Source organism: Lepidochelys kempii, chromosome 12 (genome assembly GCF_965140265.1).
Source record: "Lepidochelys kempii isolate rLepKem1 chromosome 12, rLepKem1.hap2, whole genome shotgun sequence".
NCBI lineage: Eukaryota > Metazoa > Chordata > Testudines > Cheloniidae > Lepidochelys > Lepidochelys kempii.
Genome location: NC_133267.1, coordinates 6,471,296 through 6,499,030, shown reverse-complemented (window position 1 = coordinate 6,499,030; position 27,735 = coordinate 6,471,296). Strand labels below are relative to the sequence as shown.

Here is a 27,735-nt window from a genome sequence, read left to right as displayed (position 1 = left end):
CTCGCGCCGCACACCCAGCCAAGGCCGCCGCGAGGAGCGAGCTGCGCCAGGCGCTGCACCCCGGGGCGCCTCGGCGAGCCCCGGGAGCCCAGCAGGGCGGAGCCCGGCCCCATGGAGCGGGCGCGGGGGGCGTGAGCGCAGCAGACAAAGGCGGCGGGCGGGCGGCGGCCCCCGGGCAACTTTCCTGCGGGCCCGGCGCGAGCCATGGGCGCCCGGCGAGCCCCAGCGGCAGGCTCGGAAGGCAGCGGGGCCCCGGGAGCCTAGCGCGGGGTGGAGCGAGCCCCGCGGGCTGCAGGGTCCCTGCGGCGTCTCGGGCTCCCCCGCCGGCTCAGTGGCGGCCGGGGGCTCGGCAGAAGCGTCGGGGGCGGCCCAGCCCCGAGCCGGGGCCGGGAGAAGGCTGACCTTGGCCCCCCGGGGGGCGCAGGACAAGCGGCAGCGCCATGGGCGGGAGGGCTCGTCTGCAGCCCACCAGCCCCACCGGCCTGCGGGGCTGGACTCTGCACCCGACGGGCTGTGGCGAGATGCTCGGCTGGAGCCTGCTGCTGCTGCTGGCTTCCGTGGGGCGCAGCGAGGCGGCGGAGGATGGAGCAGTCAGCGCGGAGGTAGGGGCCCGTGGGTCTCGCTTGCCTGGGTGAGCGTGGGGGCCTGCCGGGGGGCAGCCCAGCCGTGCCCAGCCAAGGACCTCCCCGGCCTCGGGCCGGGCTGGGGGAGCCACCCTGGATTTGCCAGGCTGCGCACTTGAGGCTTGAGGGGAGCTCGCCGTGGCCTCGTGGCTTGGCTTTGCCTCTTCCCTGATCGATGGCTAGAAATTGTTCACCAGCGAAAACAGCCCAGCAGCTGCCCAGCCTCGCTTCTCCATGCGAGTGCTAGGGGGGCCGGGGCCTCGTGAGACCTGCCCTTTGGGCACCCAGCCTGAGTAGGATCTTCCCTTGCTTCGCCTGGAACCGTGCTTTAATAAAGGCACGCTTGTCTCCCTGGGCGTGGGGTGATTTGCCTGCACTTCTGCTTCGAACCTGCCTGTTGCTTTCACTCTGCCCACTGACTAAAAAATCCCTCTGCAACCCGTGAGGGTGTGAGAGCACGGCTCCGCTTTCCAGCACCCCACGGCGGTCCGGGCAGGGGGGGCAAACTGGCCCTGCTCCCTTGAGGAGCTGCCGCGGAGCCCTGTCACTGAGTACTGGGCCAACACCAGGCCTGAAGTGGTCAATGGGGGCTGCAATGCCAGAGACTTAGGAGCGGGGGTAGACTTGTGAAAAGTGCCTGTGGCTTTGAATGAAGAAGCGTGCAGGTCCCCAAGCTTGACCGGGTCTTGGTTCCACGGGAATTTACACACCCCCAGGCCAATGCGCTGCAGTGTACTGCCCTGACATTGTATCTGTCGCAGGCCCCTTCTCGAGCTCTGGGTTGGCTCCGTTAGAGGATCCCCTCTATATCTGTGTGTGGTGTTCCAACACACTTGGATCCTATCGTCTCCATTAGAGGAGGTATCCACACGCGGGCACACGGGACGGTATTACGTCTGCGTGATTTTTGACTGGTGGCCCCTTTGGTCAGTCACACTTGCAACAGCCATAAGTTGCCGTGTACAGTCTCTTCCCAGGCTCCTGTCTGGCCCGGTCTCCCTCTTGGGAAAGCCAGAGGCTGCAGCACTGTGCTAGGTCGAGGGCATGTGTAGCTTCCTCTGTGGGGAGCGAGGGGAACGTGCCCTGGGAGTGATCTGATTGGCACAAGAAAATGCAACCTGCTTCAAGTACAGGTGCAGAGAGACCAGGGCACTGGCTGCTGCCCTGCAGGAGGCTAGAGGTCACATCGTGGTCTCCGCCTCTAGCTCCATTGGCACCTGATCTTGCAAGATGGTGGATGACCCCAGCTTCCGTAGGCGTGGAAGGCACTCAGCACCTTTCGGGACCAGGTCCTTGACTAGTATGGGCTGGGAATGCTACAGAAGCCGTGGGCCATACTCTCCCCCCCCCCCACCCCCCGAAGAGGAAGCTCTTTGTTGCTCACTGGGGACCCCTTCCGGCTGTTAGGAGAGGAGGTGTGGGTGGGGCTCCGGGAGAGGATCTGTGCCATGTGGTGGAGACCAATTATACTATAATAGGCCTTCACAGAAGCCATTTGGCTGTGAACCAGACCCACCTTCCTGGATTTAGTCTCTAGATGGTGTTTGGGTGAAATAGGACATGGCTGTTGATGAAAAGGAAACAAGTCCCCCACCTCCCTTGTGCTAGCTGGCTTTTATCATGGTAGTGTCTTGGCGTAGGCCCAGCACTGGGATAGCAGGGGGTGCTGTGGATGAGGACTGTAGTGCATTGCTGGATCTGTGAAGAGACCACAACTGAACTAGGAAGGGGCTGGCCAGTTGGGATGGAGGTGAAATGATTGAACTTCAGGAGAAGGAGGCAGCTGCCTCTGTTAACGACTGCAGCCCAGTGGTTGTCAGCAGGGCAGTGTTCTGTTTTCTCCATTATCCCCATGTACATAATACAAGTGAAGGAGAGTTGGCGCAGACAGGATGTGTCGCTCCCTATTTATACTTGTGCAGTCCTTGCCCTCCCTCCCCACAAGCCCCAGGAGAGGTTCTCCCTGCCCAAGGAGCTCCGCTCTCTACCCGCCAGCACTGAAATGACACAGCCTGACAGAGCCAGCGACTGGAAACGAGGCAGGTGCCTCCTGCTGGATGCAGAGAACGTTTTCACTAAGTTGCTCTGATGCGGATGCATTTCCATTCTGGACCCTGTGGCTCAAACAAAGAGACCAGGACAACTGTGGCAGCCAGTGGGTGTCTTGCTGTTGAGTTCAGGGGGAGCCCGATGGGGCTATAGGCTTATGCAGGAGGGAAGTCCGTTCGAGTCTTGTAACGAGTGATGTATGGAGTAACACAGTAGAGTTGAGCGAGATGTTGGCACAGTTCAAGTCGTGGCTGACACATGGGGTCGGCTGTATGCCCCAGCAGTCACAAGGCTAGTAAGGAAATAAACGAGTGATTTATTTTTAAATGACAACTGACTGGTCCTGTAAGGAGAGTGGGTGGCTCATGCTGGGGTGGGGAATGGAAGGCAGAGCCTTTCCCTGCTAGGGGATCTCCTCCCATCCAGCTGCAGGCCAAGGATGGGCGAGGCTGACCGGTGGTTCGGTGGCCTGTGTGACTGAGGTGGTGGTGCCGTCATTCCAGTCCAGTACCTAATGACCAGGGGTCCCCCAGCACATTGGCTCCTTGGTGGCTGTTTCATCTGAGAGGCTGAGGATTGATTGGGCCTGCAAATGGAAATAGCCTGCCCCAAAAGGGGACCCATCCCCCTGCTTTTCAGGCTGGGGGTGAATTGCTGGGCTGGGGTGTGGCAGGACACACTTGCACTGGCTCTGTGGATGCACAGAGGGGGCTTCAACCTGGCACTTTGCTCCCATCACTCAGAAGCAGCGTGGCTGGGGGAGGAAAACCCTCCAACGTCTGTGTAACACCAGGCCACCCCGTCTACTTTAGCGGGAGACTCCGAGCTTGGCAGGGTTGGGTAAAGCAGCAGATGAGGAGCCCAAGGAAGCAGAAGCCAGGTCCGCGTGAGGCGGCGGGGATTCGCATGGGTGTATATCGCCATTTCCCTTGCGAAGAGCATCTGTCTCGAGGCTGCCCTTGAGCCGTGTGTGGGGAGTGTAATGAGGGTCTGTGCAGGGAGATCACCGCCCCACGAGCTGTGTCTGTCGAGTTTCATCTGGATGCTGCTTTTCCCCCCTGCTCCTGCCCGCTGGTCTGGCTGAGACTTCTGGGCCGGTGCTCCCCATCCCCTCCCTCGGCTCCTGCCTCCCAGCCGCCAAGCCCTGACCTGATGGTAACAGAGCGGGGCTGGGTAGGGCAGGGAATTCCTACAGGGCTCGGGTTACCGAGCTGGATTTCACCCTCCGCCCAGCAGGCTCCTCCCACTGAACCCTGCCTGGGCGTGCAGCCCACTCTGGAAATGCAGAGGGCACGAACCTGGCCTTACAGTGGGGACACTAAATGCTTAGGTGTCTGGACAGGATCCAGTGTTAACCGGTGTGTGTGTGCGCGTGCACGTTCAGAGGGTTTGGCCAGGAATCGGCCAAATCTCTGCCCATCCTTTGGGCTGAACTCACTGTGAACCCTGAAGGTTCCAGTTGGACTCGCTTAGCTCCTGTTGCTGGCAGGATCCCAGCTGTCAATATGTCACGGGGAAGGTGTTACTCCAAGTTCTGCTGCCTTGTGGCGCTTGGCAATGTGGCAAGGGTCAAGGGCACCGTGAGCCCATCTCCCCTCCTCAATCCCCGCTGCAGAGACCGTGACTATGTTCCATAGTGTCACAGCAATATCTAGATCCCATGTGCCACCCACAATGGCTCTGGCACAAAACTCCTGCCATCTGGGAACTTTGGGAGACCCACTGTCAGGCAAGATAGCAACCCACATTTGAGAACACGATTAAATGGTCACCTTGGCTGAATGGAGAGCCTGGCCCGTCCAGTATTCCCAGCAGCTGGGTGCAGTGAGGGCTGATGAATAGGAGATCTGTGGTGGGGTTAGAGGACATTGCAGGATGTGTCTGTCTTTGGAGTTTATAACCAATGATCTTTACTTTGGGGGGCTGGCTTTCTGAAAACGTGTATAAAAATGTCTAATTAGCATGCACAACTGCAGTGATTGCACATGCAAATTAGGTAGCTGCACAAGTACATGGTCATTTGCATGCGCCGTCATCGCGACGCTGTGCAATTATGACTCATGCCCCTGTGCTCCAGTGGGCAAATTCATGTAATACAAATGAAAGGAGCATCTCAATTTCCACCCTTTACAACATCTTAAATAAACTATTACAGAAAAAGGAGAAAGCAAGCAACCTGCTAACCTTACATCCGCTTCCAGCCAACGAAAGGCAGTTCACAGCACGCAGTGAGCAAGATGTCCAGCAGGGGGCAGCAGACTGTAAAACTTTCATTCCTAGGACTGGCTTGAAAACCAGCTGGAATTTCACTGGGAGTTTACTAGAAACTAAGATTCAATAACACTCACAGGACACAGCGAGCATCAAAAAGGGGGTGTGTGTTTTGTCAGATGGATTCAGGTGAACTGAAGGTTTCACTCATCTAGCAAGAGGCCGTGGATGCCAGAAAGCTCAGTGGAGACCAGGGGATTGCCTCTGTTGTTGTTTTAGTACAGGACCTAACACAGGAGGGTCTTGAGCCATGCCTGGGGCTCCTTGGTTCTGCTACAACGTAAACTAATAATAAAGAGCTGCCTGATCATCAGGCCAGGACCCCTGCTTGGAAACGTTTACTGGGCTTGCAAGTATTTGCACTAACCTCTAGAGTGCTTCTAGCCCTTGCACATAGTAAAATGTTGGACGTTAGCGTGTGGGTGTGCTTACAAGGGGGGGTTTGTAATAGTTTTCTTGCTATGAAATGTTCATGGCTCAATCGTTTCAGAGAACTGAAAGGCAAGGATGGCACTCTAGGGGTGAAGGTGGGGGAGTGGGGGTCAAGCATTGTGAGCTGTAGTCCCAGCTTTGCTAGTAACTTGCTGGGTGACCTTGGGCAAGTCCCTTCACTTCTCTGGGTCTCCCTTTCCCCATCTGTCCTATCTACGATCGCGTGTAAGCTCCTCAGGCCAGAGGCCGTCTCACGATGGGTATGTACAGCACCTGCTGCAATCGGGCAGCTAAAGACTGGGGTAATAATAATACATATCCTTCCACGGGGTTGTCATCACCTTGCGGGGTTCCTGGGATGTTGTTCCCATGCTTGGGAAGTTCCTGCTTCTACACTGATGCAGTGGTGAAAATATCCCACGTAGGGCAAAAAAGATAAACCAAGTCTGATCTCTTCTCCCCTTGGTATTTCAGTATCTCCTAGGGAAGGCTTTACCATCCACACTCCTGCTGGGAAAAAACCCTCCCCCTGGTTGAGTTTAAATGTTCATATGTATGCAAAAGCTACTCTCCCCATCCCCATGTGTATGGCAGGCAGGGTTACCTAGTGGTTACAGCAGCATATGAGGCAGCAGGAGGCCTGCCACTGATTTACTGTGGGATGTTGCTCAAGCCCTTCTGTGCCTTGCTTTCCACATCTGTGAAATGGGGATAAACACTCACATTTGTGAAGTGCTTTGAGAACCTCAGGTGACAGATACACATGCAGTGTAAAGTCAGGGGTGCCATTCAATGTAGTGGATCCATTGCCTGGATTTTGCCCCAGCAGTCAGGTGTTAGTAATGAGTCTTTTGATAAGAGGCAGGCAGCCTGAATACAGGAGAATCAAGTCCTACCCCACTGGGCTGACCCAGAGAGGCAGTACCCAACCTGAACTCCCATTGGAGTCTGTAGGGCACTGCTCCTCTCAGAACCAGACCCCACGTTAACTGGCCTTACAGCAGAGTCCATTTGTACCCCTCCCTACTGTGAGCATTTTCTCATCCAGGAACGTGGGCCCACCCATACCAGCTGAGGGATTGGACCCCCTCTTCCAGTGGAAATTGGTGGGAAATGGGCATCCAGATCCCCAGTGGCACAGCTCCGCCCTGGGGCCTCCTGACTTCAGCAATCCTTTGTCGTGGAATACGCCACCCGCTGCAGGATTGTGCTCCAGAGTAGGAGTGTTTATAGTCTGTTCTGTTTCTAGTCCTCACAATTACAGGGGAAACTTTAAAAATGCAAATGGAAAATAAACCACTGAAGTGCTGTCTGCCTGGGCCTGTAGTCAGCCTGAAACAGGAGCTCTGGGAGGTTGGAACATTTCAATCTGATTGTTAACTCTGGAGCCTAGTGATGATAGTGTCACCATTGGATCTGTTTCACTAGTGATCATTTTAGTAGAAACATCCAGCTGAAGAGCTTACCTCCACAAAGCCAAACTGCCTCATACACTTCCTTGGGCACTCAAAACCCCTGAGGCTAGCCCCCTCAGCATCCCCTCACATCAATCCAAAAATTTGTAGCACATTAAAAACTGAAATATGGAGATACATTCTATTTATTGTATTTCAATCTCAAAATAAGCAAGGAGCTCCTGAAATTGATTCATATAATTCAATTTCATATTTTAATTCATTCATACCCTACAATACTGAATATAAATGAAGCTTCCACAGAATTTCCACCTCGCCAGCGTGCCATTGAATCCAGGACCCCGGGCAGAATTTAGCTGTGAAGCACACAGAGTGAAGATCTGTTAAGATCTGCCCAATGGATACTCACTCCTCGGCTCTTTCAGCAGACTCATCAAACAGCTGTACGACCCAGCTCTGAGCTAGTGGCTGCAAGAAACGAAATGTGAATGGGGACTCACCTGACTAGTTAGCTTCCCAGGGCTGTAGTGGGTCACTCAGGGGCAAGTTAGTACTTACGCTGCTGGACCCTGGGCGGGGTTAGAGTCCTGTTTAAGAAGCTTTGCTTTTGACCTCCAGGTTTCATCTTTTTAGAAGGGTGGCATGAGCCTCCTTGGCAGGGACGCAGGGAGTGTGGGGGAACCCACAGGTGTTTAAAGAAATACCCAAGCCCCAGGTATAAGCACATGCTCCATATCACAAAGGGGTCTTTGTTAAATGAGGCATCCTAGAGCCTGGTGTGACAAGAGGCAGCTGCCATATACCGCAAGAGTCCTAAGGAGGAGTGTACTCCAGAGGGACTGATGTTCCTTAGCATAGTGATGGTTAGCAGGTGACGTATAGCACCAGTCTCACGGTGCAGTGCTGTGGGGAGCAGATTACTAAGTGACCTTCTGGCTTCCGAGCCCGCTCTCTAACTCAGCTGCAGTCCTTTTGGGGCCCCTGGGCACCTGTCCAGCGGCTGCTCCAGGCTTTCAGTAGCCTGCTTAGCTATGGATCTAACTGATGGTGATCTGGGTCCTGCCAACAGCATGGTCCCTCTGTGTGCCGGTCGCTTAGCCAAAAGTTTAGCTTTTCTGCCCCGAAGGCCTATGATGGGGTGGAGCACACCTGCGCTACGGGTCTCTGCCTCCCCCACCACTGGGCTCTGGGCCAAGCCAAGTCCTACACATCCTGGCCATGGTGTTCAAGTGAGATGGTGTTTCCGTTAGCCGGGTGGGGTTACCTTTACCAGCTCCAGCGTGTAGCCTGAGCAGCTGGCTGCTGTGTTGGGGAGATTGGCAAGGCCTGCAGGGAAGGGACCTCCCAACTCCCAGGCCTTGAAGAGGCCAGAGAGCCCCTCTGCAGACACCAGCCTTGGGGCCAGGCCCTTCCCTTTGCAGCTAGCAGCCCCTGCCCTGTGTCCAAGTCTCTGCAGGGAGCTCCTGTGGAGGCAGGGCATCCCAGCACACAGAGGTGTTCGCTGAATGGGAGCTGGATTCTGCAGCATTGCCTGTCCCAACTCGTGGGGTAACGTCACCTCCCTCCCCATGGCTGGCTGGGTTGCTACCCAGGCAGTCAGACTCCATGATGACTGGAACAGTTTCCCTTGAGGTGGTCTTGTGGCTTGAGCACTGCATTGAATTCTTGGCTTGTCCCCGTGTTGCCTGAGTGACCTTTGGGCAAGTCATTTCAACTGTCTGTGCAGTAAAATGGGAACATGGGCCTTTCCTTTGTCTGTTGCAATTGGAAGCCGGGACTCTCTATCTCTCTCTGTATGTACAGTACCTGGCACAAAGGGGCCCTGATCTCGGCATGAACCTCTGGATACAAATTGTAATAGACCCCATGTGCCTGTAGATCAGATTGCTATTAATCAATTAGCAAATCCATTGATTTATTAAAAAAAAATAAAAATCTGTCACTCCACTCTGAGTTAATCGGGGCTGGTATCAGTGTAAGGAAACAAACCACACAGGCTGCTGTATCTTCCTCGTGCAAGAAGAAACATGATCCCAGCTCTTAACAGGTTCCAAAAACCTCTCCCCAGCATGTGCTCAGGGGTGGGGTTTCCAAGAGGCCTGACCCTGCCCTTGTTTGAGCGAGGCTACAAAGCACTCTGGGATCCTTTGCGTGACAGGGCCCATAAGTCATTATTGATTTGGAGCTGTTGCCAGGGAACTGTGACTGCAGCTAATGGAGCAGAGAGGAGATGTTGTCAGGGCCTGATCCTGAGAAGTGGTGAGGACCCACAGTGCCTTCAGTGGGAGACACATTGTGGTCAGGGCCTCTCAGCCCCCGGTCCAGCTCTGCTAGGGAGATGTTAAGGAAGCCAAGCTGTTCGGTGCTGGGGTGGCTCCAGCCAGGTCTGGGATGGGGGATGGGACGCCTGCCTGGCTGGGCAATGGCTGGGGCAAGTGGAATGAAAGGAACTAGGCAAGAGGCTCCCTGCCAAGCTATATCTATGGCCGTCTCCCATCACCATGCTCACAGTGATAGTGATACCAGCTGCAGCTTCTCCTGTCTCCTCCCCAGCCCCCGAAAACCAGCTGCAATAGCCCAATGATCTCATCCAGTACAGCAAGTCCACTCGCCTGGCCGTTGCCCCGCCTGGCAGGCATTGGCCATTGTGGAGCGGGCAGCCAGCAATCCCATTCCTCTGCCCTGCTTGTGGTCAATCACTGTGCCTTGCTAACTGGCATCCAGTTCTACAAGGGTTTGCCTGTGACACACTGTGGACACTGGGTTTTAGTCACTTCTAGGGGCAATTCTTTGTGCAGCACATTCATTCGAGCAGGAGGCCGGGAGTCAAGTGAGCTGGATTCTAGGCCAGAGCCTGCCCCGAGTTTATTGTGTATCCATAGGCAAGTCATTCCCCATCTCCATGTCTGTTTCCCCAAATGTAAAACAAGGCTCATGAGCCCTCTCTGTCTGTCACTGAGGAGTGCAGATTCATTAGTTAGTTCACTAGTGACCTGCTAATTATTCACAGTCGAAGCCAGCTCGCAAAGCCTCTTCTGCCAAGAGCAGATTTATCAACAAGAAAATACAATTCAAACGGGTGTTAGCAACGACCGCTCTGCCACGGCTCCCCACCCCTCAGCTCACCCTGCCCCACTGAATCCCAACAGACCCTGCTTGAGTGGGCGGGATAACATGGGAATGTCTCCCCCAGCTCCGGGATGTCCATTACTAATCAGTCATTCCAGTGCTTACTGCATGACAGAGATGCCTAAAGCACCTGGGATCACCCCTCCAGGGAGAGATTTCTCATTTCACACAGCCCGAAATCTAGCCCACCCCTGGGACACTGAAGGAATAACACCATGCCCTTTATGCTCTCCAGCTGTGGCTTTCAAAGCACTTCCTAAGGGGTACTCGAGCCTCACAAACCTCCCCGAGGCAGACACAGGAGGTTAGGTCCATCATACAGGTGGGGAAACTGAGGCACGGCGAGATTAAGTGACTTGCTCATGGTCATGCAGTGAATCCGGGGCAGCAGTGGACTAGAGCTTAGGAGCCTTAGCTTTCAGGTGTCTGAGAGCCCACTGGAGTCCACTGTCAGAGCACTGGAAACCTTCGCACAGCCAAGTAGCAAGAAAGGCAGTAAGTGTAGCTATGTCTGTGCTGGTGTGGAGATGCTTTACCGCTAGAGGCAGTAAGGGCTGGTGAGGATCTGGCGCCCTCATGGCTTGTCACCTACGAAAGCTCAATGCTCCCAAAAGGCAAGGGCCCCCATCAGATCCTGAGTTCAGGCTCCACATGCAGGGCTTAGCTGGTGACTGCAGTGTGTGGGTTTGGGCTTTCATCCATGTCTATGGCTGCTTTCCCAGCTCCTTTCAGCAGCATTTATTTGGGGCCCATCACTTTGGTAGCTGGTGAAGTATTCAAGGAACCCTGCCCTGCATCAGCTGGGCCCCCTGGCTTAGAGGATTCACTGGAAGGCCACATTCTCTGGGGCAACTCGTTGCTGTAAATGGCAGCCAAGTCCTCCAACAGCCATAGAACAGAAGAGGCAGGGCCTTGGCCCTTCGCTAGCCTGGCTGCCTGTGTGCGTGTGCCCCAAAGTCGAGCTGTGGATTTGCTTCAGTTTGCACCCAGCTTCAGGCTTTGAACTGCTGGATGAGACTGAATTGTACGATCGCACGAGGGGGAGGTTAGAGGAAAGAACTTCTGGCTACGCATTGTGCCTGCCCTGCGTCCCACTGGGCAGCGTGAGGCCACTCTCGAACCCGAGGCTCTCCCCTTGCAGCACTGGGCACTGGCTGTCCATTGCTGGCAGGAAACAATGAGTTCTTCTCAAACCGTCCCAGTGGGCCAGGGAAGAGCTGACTCTGCAAATTGGCTTATTCCACCCTCTCTCCTCCCAGCCCCTTTTAAGGAACCATCAGATCAATGACAGAACCCTGGCTGAATTAGCTCAAATGATTTTGCTTCAGGCAAGCAGCCAGGTATTTCACACAAAGAAACCATCTCCTTCCCTGATGCCTTCTTTATACCCATCCTTTCATCTCTGAGGCACTGACTCCGTTTACCACACATGTATATCACAAGAAACTGAGCTAACAGGAAGCATCTGGTGGGAAAACAATCCCCTCCCGAACTTTCACTGGCAGGTCTCCCTCTTGTCCTCCATACCCTTTTCCCCCACTGTCATCTTCCCCCTGAGTTTAACCTGGACTGTGAACTCCTCAGGGGCTCTGATTTGCTTCCCACCCATAGACCCCAAAACACTTTACAAAAGCAGCCATCACTGTCCTCATTGTACTGCTGGGGAAACTGAGGCAGCATGGTGGGTGGGGTAATTTGCATGGGTGGTGAGTGTCCCTCATTGGGGGTGGATTTTCGGTACTTCTGAAAAGCAAGCTTTAATGGGCCGGATTTTCAATTCACCTCCTCAAGCAATGGTCAGATTTCCAAAGCTCCTGGGCAAATCCTGGCCCAAGGTCACATAGGGTATGTCTACACAGCAAAGAAAACTCCACAGCTGCTCCATGCTAGCTGACTTGGGCTTGCGGGGCTCTGGGACCTTCCCACTGCACAGGGTCCTAGAGCAAGGACCCCAGTCCAAGCCCAGAAGTTTACACAGCAATGAAAGAGCCCCCCAGCCAGTCCCCAAGCCTGAGTCCGCTGGCATGGGCCAGCAGCAGGTTTTTCTTTGCTGTGTGGACCTACCCCAAGGGAATCTCTGATCTCCCAAGCTAGTGCCTGATCCATGGACTATGCAGCCTCCCGCCATGTAAACTGCCGGGCTCACCTATAAAATAAAACCCTGGTTTATCTCCTGCCTCACCCACGGGTTGACTTGTTAATCTGCCTCTTCAGGATGCAGCCACCTTTGAAGTTCCCTGGCTAACGAGGCGTTGCTTGCTAGGGCTTTGCAGCGCTCCCTCCTCTGCAGATGGCTTCTTGTGAGTGGCTTGGAGCCAAGTGAGAAATGAGGAAACAATAAGGTGAAAGGATATGGAAAGGGTCAGGAATAACCAGCGCTAGTAACCTCCCCAGCCTCCCTCCTAATGACCCTTCTCCAGTTGGATATGCCAACTCCCTGGGCTATATTCCCGGCCAGCATGCCGCCTCCGAGCTGATGCCCATGTGCTGTTGCTTCCTGGAATCTCCCTGGCCACGTGATTGGCACAGTGCCCGGTTTTCCACCCCTCTCTGCCCATACGCAGCATCCCCCTCTCTGGGACAAGCCTGTTGGTTGCCAGTTGTTGTTACCGTCCAGCAGGGTGGCCCAAGCTAGGATACATGATCTCGGCTTGGGGAGGGATCCGTTCTGGCCAGAGACCTGGCAGACCCACGTGTGCAAAAGGGAGATTAAAAATAGCAGGTAAATAAAAGCGAAGGGATGGAAGAACAGAAGGGAGATCAAAGCCTTATTATCTGGCGTGTAAACAGCCCCCCAGAGCCTCCTGGGCCTGGAATGTAAACAGCCCAGTTCCCTTCTTATTTGTCCTTTGCTCAGAGCAGCGACAGTCAGGATCCTGGGCCTCTGGAGGGGTCTGGGAAGCAGCAACCCCTTATTGCTAGAATTATTTATTTGCATGCCCTTGGTACCTCACAGCCCTGAGTGAGCTGAGGGCCCCCTTATGCTAAGTTCTGCAGCTAGTCTCTGCCCCTTGTTACTCACACGGGGGGGGGGGGGGGGGTTGGATCTCCCACAGGTGGCTAGAAGGCAGCACAGGCAAGTGGGAGCAGTTCCCAGCAGCGGGGCGCCCAGGCTTGTCCCAGCAGCGTGGGAGTAGCCAGCTAAACTGGACCCTTTGGAGCCTGACACCTTGACCCCAGCAGTAAGCACACAAAGCCAGACCTTGCTGCTTCGTAGAGGGGCACGACGGGGACTCTGAGAGGGGGAGACGGGGCTGTTTCCCATGGGCCAGATTGGGAACGGGGCTGCGGAGACTTTCCCCTCCAGGGTAATGGCCTGACTCCAGACCAGGTCGGTAAAGGTAAAGGGTAAAGGCCTGCACTGGAGGTGGAAGGTTTGCCATTTTCTCCCCAGCCCACTGTGCCAGCCAGGTGCCCCAGATCGTGGGCACGGGGAAGGCTCAGTATGTGACCCTCATGCCTCCTTTGCAGGCCTGGCTCCGGCTCTACGGCTACCTCCCGCAGTCCAGCCGGCAGATGTCCACCATGCGCTCGGCGCAGATCCTGGCCTCCGCGCTCTCCGAGATGCAGAGGTTCTATGGGATCACGGTGACGGGTGTCCTGGACGAGGAGACCAAGCTGTAAGCGTGTGAAAGGGGGAGGAGTTAACTCCCTGCCACTCCCCTCCCGCCCGGGCCTTGGGACGCTCCCAGGAGACACTGGCTGGACAATCCGGCAGGTCGGGGTGGGAGGGCCAGCCGAAGGCAGCAGCACAGGGCCCCAGGGTGCTGGAGGAGGGCGATGGAGGAGACAGAAAGAAAAGGAGTACTTGTGGCACCTTAGAGACTAACCAATTTATTTGAGCATGAGCTTTCGTGAGCTACAGCTCACTTCACCTGTCATTATGGAGGAGACAGAGCTGTCCTCCTCCCGTTACAACCCCAAAGGGCCCCCAGCTCCCCACACCCTTTCATCTCCCCAACCATAAGCACCGCCTGACTCTCCCCAGTGCCAGGCACTCTCAGATGGGTGGGACTTGGGAACCTGTCTGGTGCCCCCCACATCTAGCTTCACACTGGGCTTCCCAGAGCCTAGGGTCTGGTCTCCTGCTGGGTGATGAGCCGCCCCCCGCCCCCCGCCCCCCCCCCCAGCCAGTGGTCCTGCTCCACCACGTTCTCCCTTGCGAGGCTGCCAGACACGTGGTGTCTGAGCCCTAGCACGAGCCCCACTCTCTCAGTCCTCACTCGGTGGCTGCTGTGCTCGGCTTCCCCCAGGTGGATGAAGCGGCCCCGCTGCGGTGTCCCAGATCAGTTTGGAGTCCAGATCAAAGCCAACATGCGGCGGAAGCGGTACGCACTCACCGGGCGGCGCTGGAGCCAAACCCACCTGACCTTCAGGTATCGGCGCTCGGCCCGCTGGGCCTTGGCTTAGAGAGCCCTGCGTCCCCGCTCGTGCAGCGCCGGAGGCTGCTCGGCCTGCCAGGCTGCTAGGGCCAAATGCGGGATGCAGCAGGGGCAAACGGCTCGTCACCCGGGGTCTGACCCTCACTTACTCTAGTTTTACAAGGGTGTCATTCCATTGTCGTTAGTGGGCAGCAGAGGGAGCGGAGGAGGGTCATGCCCAGGGCACAACCCCCGGGTGGGGCAGCAGGGCTCGGGACCGGATCTGCTCTGCAGAGGGGCTGGGCTCCAGCAGCCACGCATCAGTCTACCTGGGGCATTATTTCAGCTGAACAGCACGTGCAGCAGACGGCCCATTGTCCGGGCCTTGCTGCAAAACAAGCCCCACCCCACCCCACCCCACCCCAGGCTCAGCGCTCGGTGCTAAACAGCTGCCATGTCTGCCTGCCCCGGTGCCGTGCCGCTGTTACCTAACGAGCGGCCTTGAGTTCTGCAGTGTGTAACTCGCCTCGGGGCAAGCACCTCGGCGGGTGGGGTGGATGCAGCTCTGCTGGCCGCGCTGGAGGTTGCCCATAGGCTGGCCCTGCAACAGCGCCATCGGCTCCCCTTCTTGGGATGGGGTTCTGCCGCTCGCGTGGCTCCCACCCCCCTCTGCCCCCCAGCCGGGAGAGGATGGTTATAAAACATGGGGCAGTGCTGTTAAAGAGATCCCGGGGCAGTAAAATGAAATGGGGCAGTAAAGGGATGCCTCAGGCCCTTTGCCAAGGGACCAACAAGACTCAAAGATGAGAGCCCCTAGGGAAGGGCAGGGCCCAGCAGTCAGGGTATCATAAACCTTGATGTAACCCACTGGCCCAGTGTCTGTGTCCCTCCCCCTGCCCTACCCCGTATGGCTGATCCAGAGAGAACTCCCTGCTCCTCTGCTGTGCACAGGGGATTTGGGGGCTTGCTCCTTCCCCACTGAAGCCAATGGGACATTTGCCATTGACGTCAGTGGAAGCAGGCTCCGGCCCCCAGTGCTTAGCTAGGTCTGCGCATTGGAGCTGGAGATCCTGGCATCAGTCCCTGCTGGAGAAAGGTTTGGATTATAATATGTTCTAATACATGAGTAATGCCCCGTGAAACCATTTTTGGGTGGGATGTGAGCTTTCCCCCTGCAGGGTTCGCAGCCCAGATGTTGTTGCATGGGGTTAGTGCCAGAGAGCAAAACTGACCTGAAACCAAAGTGAAACTAACTTGTCTGGTCCTTCTCCTGTCCCAGTTTCTCATGCCTCACAAGCAATCCCACGCTCACTCACCCCCCAACCCCTGGTTTTGTGCCTCCAGCATCCAGAACTACACGGATAAGCTGGGGTGGTACCACTCGTACGAGGCCATTCGCCGAGCCTTCCGGGTGTGGGAGCAGGCAACACCCCTTGTCTTCCAAGAGGTCCCCTACGATGACATTAGGCACAAGAGGAGGAAGGAGGCCGACATCATGGTGCTCTTCGCCTCCGGTTTCCACGGAGACAGCTCCCCCTTCGACGGCGTGGGGGGCTTCCTGGCCCATGCATATTTCCCTGGCCCCGGGATGGGAGGGGACACGCACTTTGACTCGGACGAGCCCTGGACACTGGAGAACACCGACGTGTCTGGTGAGACTGGCTGGCACCTTGGGAAGGCTGGTGACTGGGGCGGAGAGGGGGGAAAGGGACTTAGTGTGGGGAGGGTGAGTCCCAGGTGGAATCCAGAAGGTTAAGAGATCACTGTGGGCTACAAGTGCGTACATGGGGAAGAGATTTCCAGCAGTAACCATCTCTTTAACCGAGCTGGAAAAGGCATAACAAGAAGCTGAAGCTAGATACTGTCAGGCTGGAATAAGGGGCAAGTTTTTAAGTGAAGGTAATTAGCCATTGGAACAGTGTACCTAGAAGGGTCGTGGATTCTCCATCAGTTGAAGTCTTTAATTCAAGGTGGGATATATGCCTAAAAGACCTGCTCTAGCTCAACCATGAGTTATGGGCTTGAGTCTGGACTCACTGGGTAGGGTTCTCTGGCCTGCATTCTGCAGGAGGCAGGCTGGATGATCACAGCAGTCCCTTCTGGCTCTAGCAGCTATAGTTAAGGCCGAGTTGAGTTTTACTCTGGTGGGACCATGGCTGGCAAGGCAGGAGGCAGCTGTCTCTTGCCCCCCGGCGTGGGCGCGACGCAGCATGAGTTGAAGGCTGAAGGGGTTGCCAATGCGTTGGGTACACTGTCCAGCGTGAGTTGACTTGGCATGGTGAGTTGTCGTGATCCCAAACACAGCCCCCTCTGGCGCATGGTCAGGGAGAACCATGGGAGAGGTACTGGCTGGCCTAGATCATGGACAAAGAGCCCCGCGCTTGGCACAGGGAGGCCTGGGGGGAAAGGAAATGATTGCTAATCCCTTGGGTAGTGGGCTGCAGGAGACCCAGGGTTGGTGGGTGTCTTGGGGTCTCTCCACCCTGCTGGGGGCAGTCCCTGAGCTCGCCGCTTGGCTCCCGTCTGCGTCTGACAGCGCATTTCTCCCTTCCAGGCAACAATCTTTTCCTGGTGGCCATCCACGAGCTGGGGCACTCGCTGGGGCTGGAGCACTCCAGCAATCCCAGCGCCATCATGGCCCCCTTCTACCAGTGGATGGACACGGAGAACTTCCAGCTGCCCGAGGATGACCTCAAGGGCATCCAGCAGCTGTACGGTGAGTGGGGTCCCAGGCTCAGGCATGGGGGCTGGGCAGGGCGGGTGGAGCTTGGCCAGCCCAGCCCAGGTGTGTGTGTTGGGAAGTAGTGACAGGCAGGATCAAAGTCCCTTCCCCTCAGCAAAGCATTAACCTTAAGCTGCTGCTGTTAACCCCTTCGTTGCTGCTGAGCCACTGGTTTTCTGCGCAGCATGGATCCAGGCAATGAGGCAGGTGCCCCTCCGCCCCTTCCTCAGACTTGCCCCTGGATCCCCAGAACCTGCTCTACGGCTCGAGCCGTCCAGAGCAGCCTCCCGGTATCTGCCTGGAAGTGGCTGTCCCCCATGGCCCGGGTCCCTTCCCCTCGCTCCAGACTCCTGTCGCACCCTACCGAGAGGGTAGCTGTAGGGAGGACATCGCCATGGGCGTGGAGCATGGGGTTGGGGCTTCTTGCCCAGCATTGCCTGTCCTTGCCCTTTGGGAACTGGACTGGAGTCCGGGAGCTGGCAGAGGGGCTAGGGAGACAGAGAAATGCTGCTCTGTCCCTTTCGCACCAGACAGTAAGGAGTTAATTATTTGTCATTCCGCCCCCAAGCCGGGGGTGTTTCCAGGCACACAGCTGTAACATGTGGGGAACATCGGTCCCCAGTCACAATAAAATCTAGGCACTACCCTGTCTAGCGGGTACCCTGCCCTGCTCGGGTTGTGTCATAGGCCCTGTACTGCTGAGAGCGATTCCCCTGTAGCCGTAGTGGCAGGGGCCTGTCCTTTTGGAGTCATGAGTGTCGAGATCTCACCCCACTGACTCCATGTAGCCCACAAAGTTGGGGGCACGGTATGGTGAGGCCCAGGTGCCTGCAGATTTGTACCAACACAGCTGGTCCTGTCCAGCCCTGCCCAGCCGGGTTAGACATTTGGGAGTGATTTCTCACTGCCCCCTCCTCTTTCCCAGGTGCCCCTGATGGGCAGCCCCAGCCCACCCGGCCCCTCCCTACGGTGACTCCCCGCGGCCCCGGAAAGCCAGACCACAGACCCCCCAAGCCACCTCCCCCCGGTAAACCAGATCGGCCCCCGAAACCAGGCAACCCGGACCGGCCCAGAACCACCGACCGGCCCGACCAGTACGGGCCCAACATCTGTGATGGGGAGTTCGACACCGTGGCTGTGCTGCGCGGGGAAATGTTTGTGTTTAAGGTACCAAGCACCGTTTCTCCATCCTCCCCTGTGCCTCCCTCCTCCCTCCATTCCCCCGTCCCTTCCCAGTGTCTGGTTATGGGACCAGGCGCTGGCGGGCCACTTGCCCCCCTGCTGCCCCCTTCCCCAGCTGCCTGAGCTCCCCTCCCCTGGGTCTGCACCCCACTGTGCTCCTCTGCCCTCGGCCTGCGGAGGATGGAGGTGAGGAGACCTGCCCCGGGCCGTCCCAACCAGCCCTACGAGTGAATCGTGCTGCTCAGCCGAGCCCGGGGCCTGGCTCCCCACTCGCATGGGCTGGGCAGGCTGTTTCCCTGGACTGTGCTGAGCATCAAGCCTGGTGGCCTCCTGTCTTAAAGGGCCGATGGTTCTGGAGGGTTCGCCATAACCGGGTGCTGGACAACTACCCCATGCCCATCGGGCACTTCTGGAGGGGCCTCCCCGGGGACATCGACGCCGCCTACGAGAGGCAGGACGGCAAGTTCGTGTTCTTCAAAGGTGAGAGACCGAGGGAGGGGCAGGGGCTTTCTTGGAATGCAGAGCTGGAGAGAGGGAGCGATCACTGCTCCCAGAGCTGGGCAGACCCCACCCCCTGGCCAGTGCCCCTTAGTCCTGCCCCACAGCGCCTGCTCCCTGCTGTCCCAGGCCTGGGCTCCCACCCTCTCGGCCAGTGCCCCTCAGTCCTCCCCCACATCTCAGGTCCCCTGCTATCCCAGCCCTGGGCTCCCCTCCCCCTTGCCCTGTGCCCCTCAGTCCTGACCCACATCCCCTGGCCCCTTCTGTCCCAGCCCTGGACTCCCCACCCCCTCGGCCAGTGCCCCACAGCCCTGCCTCCTGCATTCCAGCCCTGGACTCCCCACCCCCTCGGCCAGTGCCCCTCAGTCCTGACCCACATCGCCTGGCCCCTTCTGTCCCAGCCCTGGGCTCCCCACCCCCTCGGCCAGTGCCCCACAGCCCCTGCCCCCTGCTATCCCAGCCCCAGGCTCCCCTCCCCGCCCCCTCAGCCAGTGCCACCAGTGCTGACCCACAGCTCCTGCCCCCTGCTATCCCAGCCCTGCGCTCCCACACAGCGCAGCCAATGCCGGGGCAAAGGCTCAGGGCATGGGGACAGCGCCCAGCTCAGCCTGGCGGAGCTTTGGCCCCGGCTGGGTGAGGAGGAGCCCGGGGGGGTCGGCAGTTCAGCAGGGGGATGGTGCCCAGCAGGGGTGCGACTGCTGAGAGAGGCTGCATCTCAGAGGGAGAACGAGGCCGGGTGCTGGGACGCGGGCGCTGAGCTTAGCCCAAGTGGTTTCTCGGCACCATAGCAGCACATGGTCCCAGGTGCCTGGCCAGGAGGGCCCTTGGGCTCCAGCGTGCTGGGCTGGGTGGGGTGACTTGTCTCCTGCATGCCACGTGGTCCATGGCCCTCCCACCATCTCAGCTTCCCCTTCCTTTCCCAGGGGATCGGTACTGGCTCTTCCGAGAGGCAAACCTGGAGCCCGGGTACCCGCAGCCCCTCACCAGCTACGGGCAGGGCATCCCCTACGACAGGATCGACACTGCCATCTGGTGGGAGCCCACAGGACACACCTTCTTCTTCCGTGGGGACAGGTGGGTTGGCCCAGCTTGAGTGGGGGGCGCCAATGGGCCATGCGGGAGGGTAGGGCTTCCCGTGGTCTAGGGGTCAGAGCAGGGGCCTGGCTGTGGGGACTCCTGGCTTCTATTTCCAGCTCTGCCACTGGGCATCCTTGGACCACGCTCTGTGCCTCAGTTTCTCCATCTGTCACATGGGGACAATGGGGGGCACCCCCGATGGGATGCACTGAGTGTTGTTTATCATCCTGCTCCTCCCAGCCCCGCATGTACCCTCCCAAGCACTGACCCTTCTGCCACTTCTCCCGAGAGACTTTTCTGCAGCCCTGTGAATTTCTCTGGGCATGGGCCCTGGGCCCCAGCTGCCTCCTCCCCTTCACCTGGGGTGGCAGCCCTTCCCCAAGCTACCTGCAGGGGAAGGGGGATGTTGGAGCCGGGGTGGGAAACAGGAAATGGGAGGGGAGAGTTTTAAAGACAAGCCTCAGAAACCCGTCCTTGCCTTTGCCCTCCGGGAAGACAGAGTGAAAGCGGGAGGTGTTGCCGCATCACGGCTCCCTCTGCTGCTGACCCCCCCGCCAGTCCCCCAGCATCTCCCTATCCCGCAGCACTGCGGGACTCAAACCTGTGGTGGGGGGGTATCTGTGTGCCGCTCCAACCTGCTCGCTGTGGGCAGGATCCAGCGATCTTAGGGCATTGCGGCTGACGCACGGGTCTGGGAGGCTGGGTTCTAGTCCCAGTTCTGCCACTGACTTTGGCAAGGCACTGCCTAGCTCTGTGCCTCAGTTTCCCCTCCCCGTGAAATGAGGGTGATGCTCCTACTCCTTCCGTGTCGGCATCTGGTTGGACGGGGATGGGGGGGCCGGCAGGAGTATCCCCCCTCCTCCCCGCGCTTCCTGCGATCTAAGCAGGCGGGACGCCCCCTGCTGGTTCTAAGCTAGGGACGGCGCTGCCCTAGCCGTGCTCCAGCCTACCGGACCCCTTTCGGGCAGGGGGGCTGCAGGGCGGGGGGCGGACACCTTTGAGCTGCCTGGGTGCCATCTGCTCACAGGGGCATCTCTTCTGCAGGTACTGGCGCTTTAAGGAGGAGACCCACTCCGCGGATCCCGGCTACCCGAAGCTGATCACCGTGTGGGTGGGAATCCCTGCCACGCCCAAGGGGGCCTTCCTGAGCTCAGATGCCTGTGAGTGAGATGCTAGAGCCCTCCTGCGGGAGCCAGCTACCCCCTCTGTAGGAACCCCCTCGCCAGCAGGGAAATCACTCAGCACTGCCCACCAGCTCCTGGATTAGACTCGGCGGGGCAGACCCACAGCTGACGATCTGGCGTGGGCACTCCAAGGATAACAATGATCACTGCCCCTTATGGCTCTTTCAGAAGCGGGGGGGGGTGTTGCAATTTTGGGTGCAAAGATTACAGTGAGCAAAGCAGGGAGAGTCCCTTTCATCTCTGTATCTCTAACCTCCTAGCCCCTCGGCATCACCCCCTTCTGGCAAGGGCGTGGGAACCAGATGGGCACAGGCCACTCTGAGAACTTGGTCAGTTCCTTGTCTCTGTACCCTGCCCCCTCTTCCCTCTCTCTCTGCCCTGTTTTGTATTATTATTGGTTCCCCCCCCCCGCCCCCGGCTCTCTAAGGCTTTGAGAAGCAGCTGATGAGCTTGTTCAACTGCCCACCCAATCCTCCTGTGGAACCCACGGCAGATTGCAGTCTTCTGCTTGCCCTTGATCCCGCGTCGGCCTCTTGGCCTTTGTGCTTCTGACTCCTTTCCCTGTGTTCGCGCTGGGGCTGCTGCTTTTTGGCCTGGCTGCTGCCTGTTATACACCTGGCTCCCCAAGGGTTACCTGGCTCCTGGTACCAAAGGGTCACCGTAGCAGCAACATTGCACTGAGCTGGGTGCAGCGGGTGCGGGAATGGAGACTGGTGTCATCCCCTGAGCTTGCAGAGGGCACGGGACTTGTTCTCTCACCCCAGCAGAGCGCCTCGTTTGGAGTTACAGGAAGTCCAATTTCCTCTGCTCTGTTTCCTGGTCGCTGGCTCTGCCTAATGCCCATCTTCTGTTCTGTTCAGCAGGGCGCTGAGTCACTAAGCTCCCCCGGGGCAGTGCTAAAGCAAAGGGAATTGTTTGTCCCTGGCGGGGAACAGACTCCCAGCAGGATGTTGCGAACAAAGTGCTCGTTCATACAGCATGTAGTGGGATTCTGGATCCAGGGACTGATAGGGTCAGCTCCTGGGACTGGGTTTTAAAAAGGAGGGTGCTGAGTAATTAAATGATCAATTATATTTGCACTAGGAGAAATTGACTCTCATGCTTCAGGGCATCAGCCCATCACTGCAAGGGTCAGGAAGGAAACCCCCCTCAAAGCACATCCTTCAGCATTGCACAATTAGCCAGGTGCATTATCACCGGCTTTATTCTCCTTGCTCTGAAGCATCAGTTATTGGCTACCACCAGAGGCGAGGATACCAGACAAGTGGGCTGATCAAATGTGGCAGCAAGCAGAATACCAGATGAGAGGGCAAGGCAGGGTGGGGTAGCAGAGAGGGTGTTTCTGGGGTGTGGCTGAGTGGTTAGCGGATCAGGTGGCGCTAACCTATTCTCATTGGCTCCCTTCCAGCGTACACGTATTTCTACAAAGGCACCAAGTACTGGAAGTTCGACAACGAGCGGTTGAAGACCGAGCCGGGGTACCCCAAGTCCATCCTGCGGGACTTCATGGGCTGCCACGAGGCACTGGTGCCGGACCCCGACCCCGGGCACCGATGGCCTGACGTGGACAGACCTCCCTTCAACCCGGACGGCAGGGGCACAGGCGATGACCGGGAGGGGGACGAAGGGGAGGCCGAAGCACGCCCCGGCGACCGAGAGGAGCAGGAGGAGGAGGAGGAGGAGGAGGAGGACTACGGCGGCCCCACCCGGGGCAACGACGTGGACATCGTGGTGCAGATAGACAAGTACACGCGGACCATGAGCATCGTCATGGTGATGGTGCCCCTGGTGCTGCTGCTTTGCGTTCTGGGCCTCATCTACGCCATCATCCAGATGCACAGGAAGGGGGCCCCTCGGATGCTGCTCTACTGCAAACGCTCCTTGCAGGAGTGGGTCTGATCCTGGACCACCACCCCCCCCGCCCATCCTGAGCCCCACCCACCCCCCGATCCTCCTCTCCCACCACCATGGTGCTAACAAAGAAGCTTGAGAAGACGAAGCCCCCAGAGCCTTTCCCAGACTACCTTACACCAAGATTTTGCACATTGAGTTGAATGCGCTCGGCCAGGCCTGCTTCCCCCTCGAGCATGTAGGAGACACCCCAGCACAGACTCCTCCTCCTCCGTGCCAACAGCCACCCCCTGCCCTTCCCGTGCCTGGATCAAGGCCGCCTATGGCCCCCTCCCTGCTGGGGGAGAGGGGGGTTGCTCCCAGTGTTCCCGCTGGGCGAGGGAGACCATTTCCGTGCTCTGCAGCCCCGATCTCTCGTCATTACAGGGCTGGCCCGGGGATCAGCCGTTTGCTGGGGGCCCCCATCTCTGCTTCACAGAAGCACATGGGCTCCAAGCACCGAGCCGCCCATGGGAGGGGACGGCTGGGTGGGTTTCCCTTATGGCCCTCCTGGGCCATGGGGGTCTCCCCCCGTCCTCAGGCGCCACCTCCCTCGGCTGTGTTCTTGGCTCGGCAGCCAGCCGCAGTCCCGGAGGGGCAGAACTCGAAATGCTTCTTCAGCTCGGCTCTTCCCCCAGGACTCAGCCCTCCTGGATGTTTCCCTTTGGGGCCCATCCACACGTCGTGCTTGTGTTGTCTGTGCCCCTCTGTGCTGCGTCCTGGCTGGGCCCATGGAGCAGCGGGAGGGGATCCTGGTCTGGGTGGTTCACCCCTGGTCTGGTCATTCCCAGGGGGGATACGTCCTCCAGCCCGAGCGAAGGGAAGCCTTTTCCCAGCTGGCTCCTTGGCTCATCCGAGGCGGTGTGGCTCCGATGTCTGTTTCAGGGAGAGCCCCCGCAGCTCCCCTCCCCGTCTCCTCGCGTCAGTGGTCTTCGCAGCCCTGCTCCTCCCCGGATCGGGTGGGCCAGCCACTCAGTGCACTGCCCTGGGGGAGTGGGGTGCCATATCCCCAGCCCCTCTTCTCACTCGCCTGGTTTGAACATCTAGTAGCAGGTTTTCCCCACAAGCAGCGCGCTGGCGGCAGGGCCCAGGGGAGATGGCCTCTTCCAGGAGCTGCTGCCCATGGCCACCCTTGGGCTGTGGACATCGGCTTTCCCCTGCTTTTCAATGCCAAGCTCCAGAAAGGGGAGGGCAGTGGGGTAGTGAGGGTGCACATACCAGCTGGAGAACTGGATTCCAATCCTGGCTCAGGTCACAGGTGACATGAGTTTAACGGCCTCAGCCTTGTGTCTAGCAAGGATTTTTAACGTGGACTGACCAGGATTATACATCTGTTTAGGTGGGGCCCTGTGGCTAGAGTAGCTGAGGGGGCTGCAGGGCAGGACGGAGGGGCATTGGCTGGGCTGGATGGGAGCCCAGAACTGGAATAGCAGGGGGGGCTGCAGGGTATTGGCAGAGCTGAAGGTGCCAGAGAAGCCCGGTTCTGGCAGCTGCTGCTGAGTATCCAGGCACTGGTTGGTTTCCGAGGCGTGCTGAGCTGGGCTTTCTGGCCCAGGCAGATGGGGTGGAGGTGACATCACTGCATTTATTTCCTGTTTAACTGTTTGCAGCTGGGAAACAAGGGGGGTAAGGAGCCTAAAGATAGCAGAGGTCTTTGGAACCTGCCCTGGGAAGGCTGGCCAGGAGCCGAGGGCCTGAGCTTTCTCCCAGCCCCAGCGTGACGCTGTTTGGTTCCCATCAGGGCCTCCGTCCATTGGGAAGAGGCTCTTACGATGGAAGTCACCATGTAGCTGCTTTTCATCCGCTTCCTTCTCCCCCGCACACCCACTTCCGAAACAAACCACAGCCTCCGGGGCCTGTGGGAAATGGGGCTGGGAAAGCAGCAAGCTCCGCCGCCCAGCCCCCACTGCCCCAGAGCAGTGTGGGTGATCAGAGCCCCACCGGTGCTCTCGCCTGAGAGCGCCATGCTCGGGGGGCGAGCCGCTCTGGGCGGGGGTGCAGGGGGGGATGTGCAGCTTAGAAACTCTACCAAATAAAAGCGTTTGTGGGAGCCGAGGGCCAGCCAGACACGGGCTTGCAGCTTGGGTGGAACAAAGCTCTGGCCATTGCAGAGCTCTTCAGTCTCTGGAGATGGGGCAGCAAGCCAGGAGAGATGCCTTCCCAGTTTGGTCAGCAGCCTGGCAAACCCCAGATTAGCAGACACTACAGGTTCCTTGTAACTGCACCACTGAATTCGACTAGAGGTTGTGGCCTTATCAGGAACATCTCTTCCTGGAGAGCTGGGATCCACCAGGAAAGGTTGCGTATCAGGAACAAGGGGGCTCTGAACACCCAACCCCAGTGGGTGCAGCTGAGACCTTCTCGCCTTTCTGCTGATCTGGAGGGCAGCACCCGCTCTGCAGATCCTGCCCGCTCCTCCATTCTTGCACCAGACGTGCTGGCTTTCCCCTGCATGGGGAAATTGTCCCAGCACTGCTGATGGGCGCAAGGTGGAGAAACGGGTGGGATTTCCAGTGGGTCCCTGATGCCTGTACTCTGGGCCAGAACCGGCCTGGCCAAATCTGCCTTTTTTCATGGTTGAGTAAAATAGTGGTGGTTTTGTTATCATGGTCAAGGATCAGCAAGTAACATTTGTGTCTGGGCTAGGCCATTTCCGTGGCAGCTTTGCACAGGCGAATGGGTTGCGTCTAGGCGGAGGGGATCGGGGTTTGCTACAGGGATGAATTGGCAGCTTGGGCTAAAGATTAAGAGCCAGCTCCTCACTGGCTGGAAATCAGCGTCTCTCCATTGACTTGGATGAGAGCCTCCGCTGGCGTAAATGGATGTGGCGTCACTGAAGTCAATGGAGTAGATCCCCAGTTGGTGTAAACCAGTAAAGCCCTGTTGGCTTCAGTGGAGCGATGCCAGTTTAGACCCGCTGAGGATCAGTCAGCGGAACCACTTGCTCTCTGTCGCCCCAGGGTGCTGCTCCCCTGTGGGCACCTCAGATGATATTGCAAAGGCAGGCATTTCTCCCAGGACATGGAGCTGCCGGGTGAGATTGTTCTCAGCCCTCAGGATCGGGGGGTGGGGGGAAGTATCGCTGGAGTCCCCAGGAGCTTGGATCCCTAGAGCAGTCCTTGCTCAGTTCCCCTCCACCTACCCCCCTCCATGGGAAAGCCCGGGCTCCCAGCTTCCCCGTCAGCGACCATGTGGTCACCTTTGTCTGGAAAAAGCCCTTTGTTGGTTCCAGCCGCTTGTCTTTCCCAGTTGGAGCGTTCCCAGCGTTGATCAGCCAAAGCCATTCCCCTCTTCGAGCCCATCTGGAAGCTGGAGCTGGGCCGGGGCCAGGCACTCGCAGAACCCTTGGCTTTAATGAACGGAAAATTGTTCCATTTTTAAGCGCACAGGTGTGCGCTGGAGAAAGTGCATTTTGGGCCAGGGCTGGCCCAGAGCCCAGCTGCCCCTTCGCTCTGCCTGGAGGCAGGACTCCACGCCCTGCCTTCCTGGAGGCGGCTCGGCTCCCCCGGAGCAGCGTCCCCCCCAGTGCATGTGCCCCAGGGGAGCCTTTCACCTCGCTGACCCTGCTGATGGGACCCTGCAGGGGTGAGCTCACCATGGCGTGAGGCTGCTGGGCCCCTCCACGCCGACCCCTGCTCCGGAAGGGCCCCAGAGCGACGTCTAGCTCAGTCACGCAGTGCTAGCAAGGCAGGCCGGGGTTAGGTTCCCAAGGCTCTCAGGCCCTGAGCCTCAGAGGAATTTAGGTGCCTAACTTCCAGGATCTGGGCCTCAGCTCCACCAGGCCCCACTGAATGTGAGCCTGAGGCTCCCTAGCAGGGCACCAACGCTTGAGGTAGTGAGCCCCCCCATTCCCTAGGTAGGCTGCCTCTGAGAGGGGCTGTTCCTGTGGCCTGACGGCTCTCCCCACCCCATGTCACTCTCTGTCCCCGCATCTCGTCCATGCCCCCGTCAGCACGGGGGAAGGGGACCGGATCGGAGGGTAACTAACCCTGAACACCTCGGCTCTGTGCCGGCAGGTGTGGCGGGGAACTGGGGCCCCGGCAGTAGCGCGAGAGGCCGTGTCCCACGGGCATGGGGGCTCATGGTGACATCCCGCCAGGCCCTGCCCTATCCCTTGTGGTGTCTGTCTGTGTCTCTCTCTCGTGTGTGCACGTGTGTTTGGTTTTTTTTTTAATGTCCATGCTGGTCATGTTTAACTGCTACACAATAAATCCTACCAAACCAGCCGTGGGCCGCTGTCTCGTGCGTCCCCTGCCCCGGCCCCCTCCCCGGCCTGCCCTTAGCATGAGTCCATTTAGCCCAGGAGCAGTTTGCTGCAGTTCCACTCACTTGCCTCTTGCTGCACCCCTCTGCCCTGGGGCCTGCGGTGGCCCAGCCCTGCCCTGGTGCTGAGCACCTGCTGCTCCATTTTAGCAGGTTCCTGGGTGCTCTGCAACTTACAGGGTGAGGGCCCTGGCTGGGGTGGGGGCACTGGAGCAGATGCCGAGCCTGAGTTGGGCAGGACCAGGCATGGAGATAGTTACAGTCCACCCTGCCTTGGAGCTGCAGAGCCTTGGGCTGGCCCTGGGCACCAGGCCTCCCTCACAATCGGGGCGGGGATGAGGTTAGGACTGGGCCCCGGGGCTCGGGGAGAGCTGCTGCTGACAGCTATTGTACAGCAAATACCCCTCTGTCTCCTTCATCCTAATTCATGGCACCCAAGCTGCCCCTCCAGCCTTTGAATACTTTCCTGAAGGAGCCAGTCTTTGCATCACTAGCATGGGAGCCGTGTGCATGGACAGCGGGGGCCTCTCTCTAAGGCTGTCTTCTCCTGCCCTCTGACGAACTAGGAGTCATCGCCGGCGCTGGTCCGGCCATGGGGATGGAGGCTAGCAAGGGTGGGTCTCTAGCTTGAACTTCCCT

At 58.2% G+C, this 27,735-nt stretch overlaps 1 protein-coding gene across 3 annotated transcripts; it reads left to right on the top strand.

Moving 5' to 3' along the window:
* On the top strand, nucleotides 1–27,057 carry MMP15 (matrix metallopeptidase 15). Of its 3 annotated transcripts, none has more exons than XM_073307370.1 (10): nucleotides 1–602; nucleotides 13,391–13,539; nucleotides 14,173–14,247; nucleotides 15,625–15,932; nucleotides 16,835–16,996; nucleotides 17,928–18,169; nucleotides 18,526–18,664; nucleotides 19,606–19,756; nucleotides 20,804–20,919; nucleotides 22,352–27,057. In XM_073307370.1, exons 1-10 carry the CDS (start codon nucleotides 441–443, stop codon nucleotides 22,840–22,842), a joined length of 1,995 nt encoding a protein of 664 aa, XP_073163471.1. In that variant the 5' UTR covers nucleotides 1–440; the 3' UTR covers nucleotides 22,843–27,057. The 3 variants fall into 3 exon arrangements, with proteins under 3 accessions (XP_073163471.1, XP_073163470.1, XP_073163472.1); XM_073307369.1 differs by having other exon boundaries at nucleotides 14,173–14,295; XM_073307371.1 differs by lacking the exon at nucleotides 14,173–14,247.
* The last annotated feature ends 678 nt before the right edge of the window (nucleotides 27,058–27,735 follow it).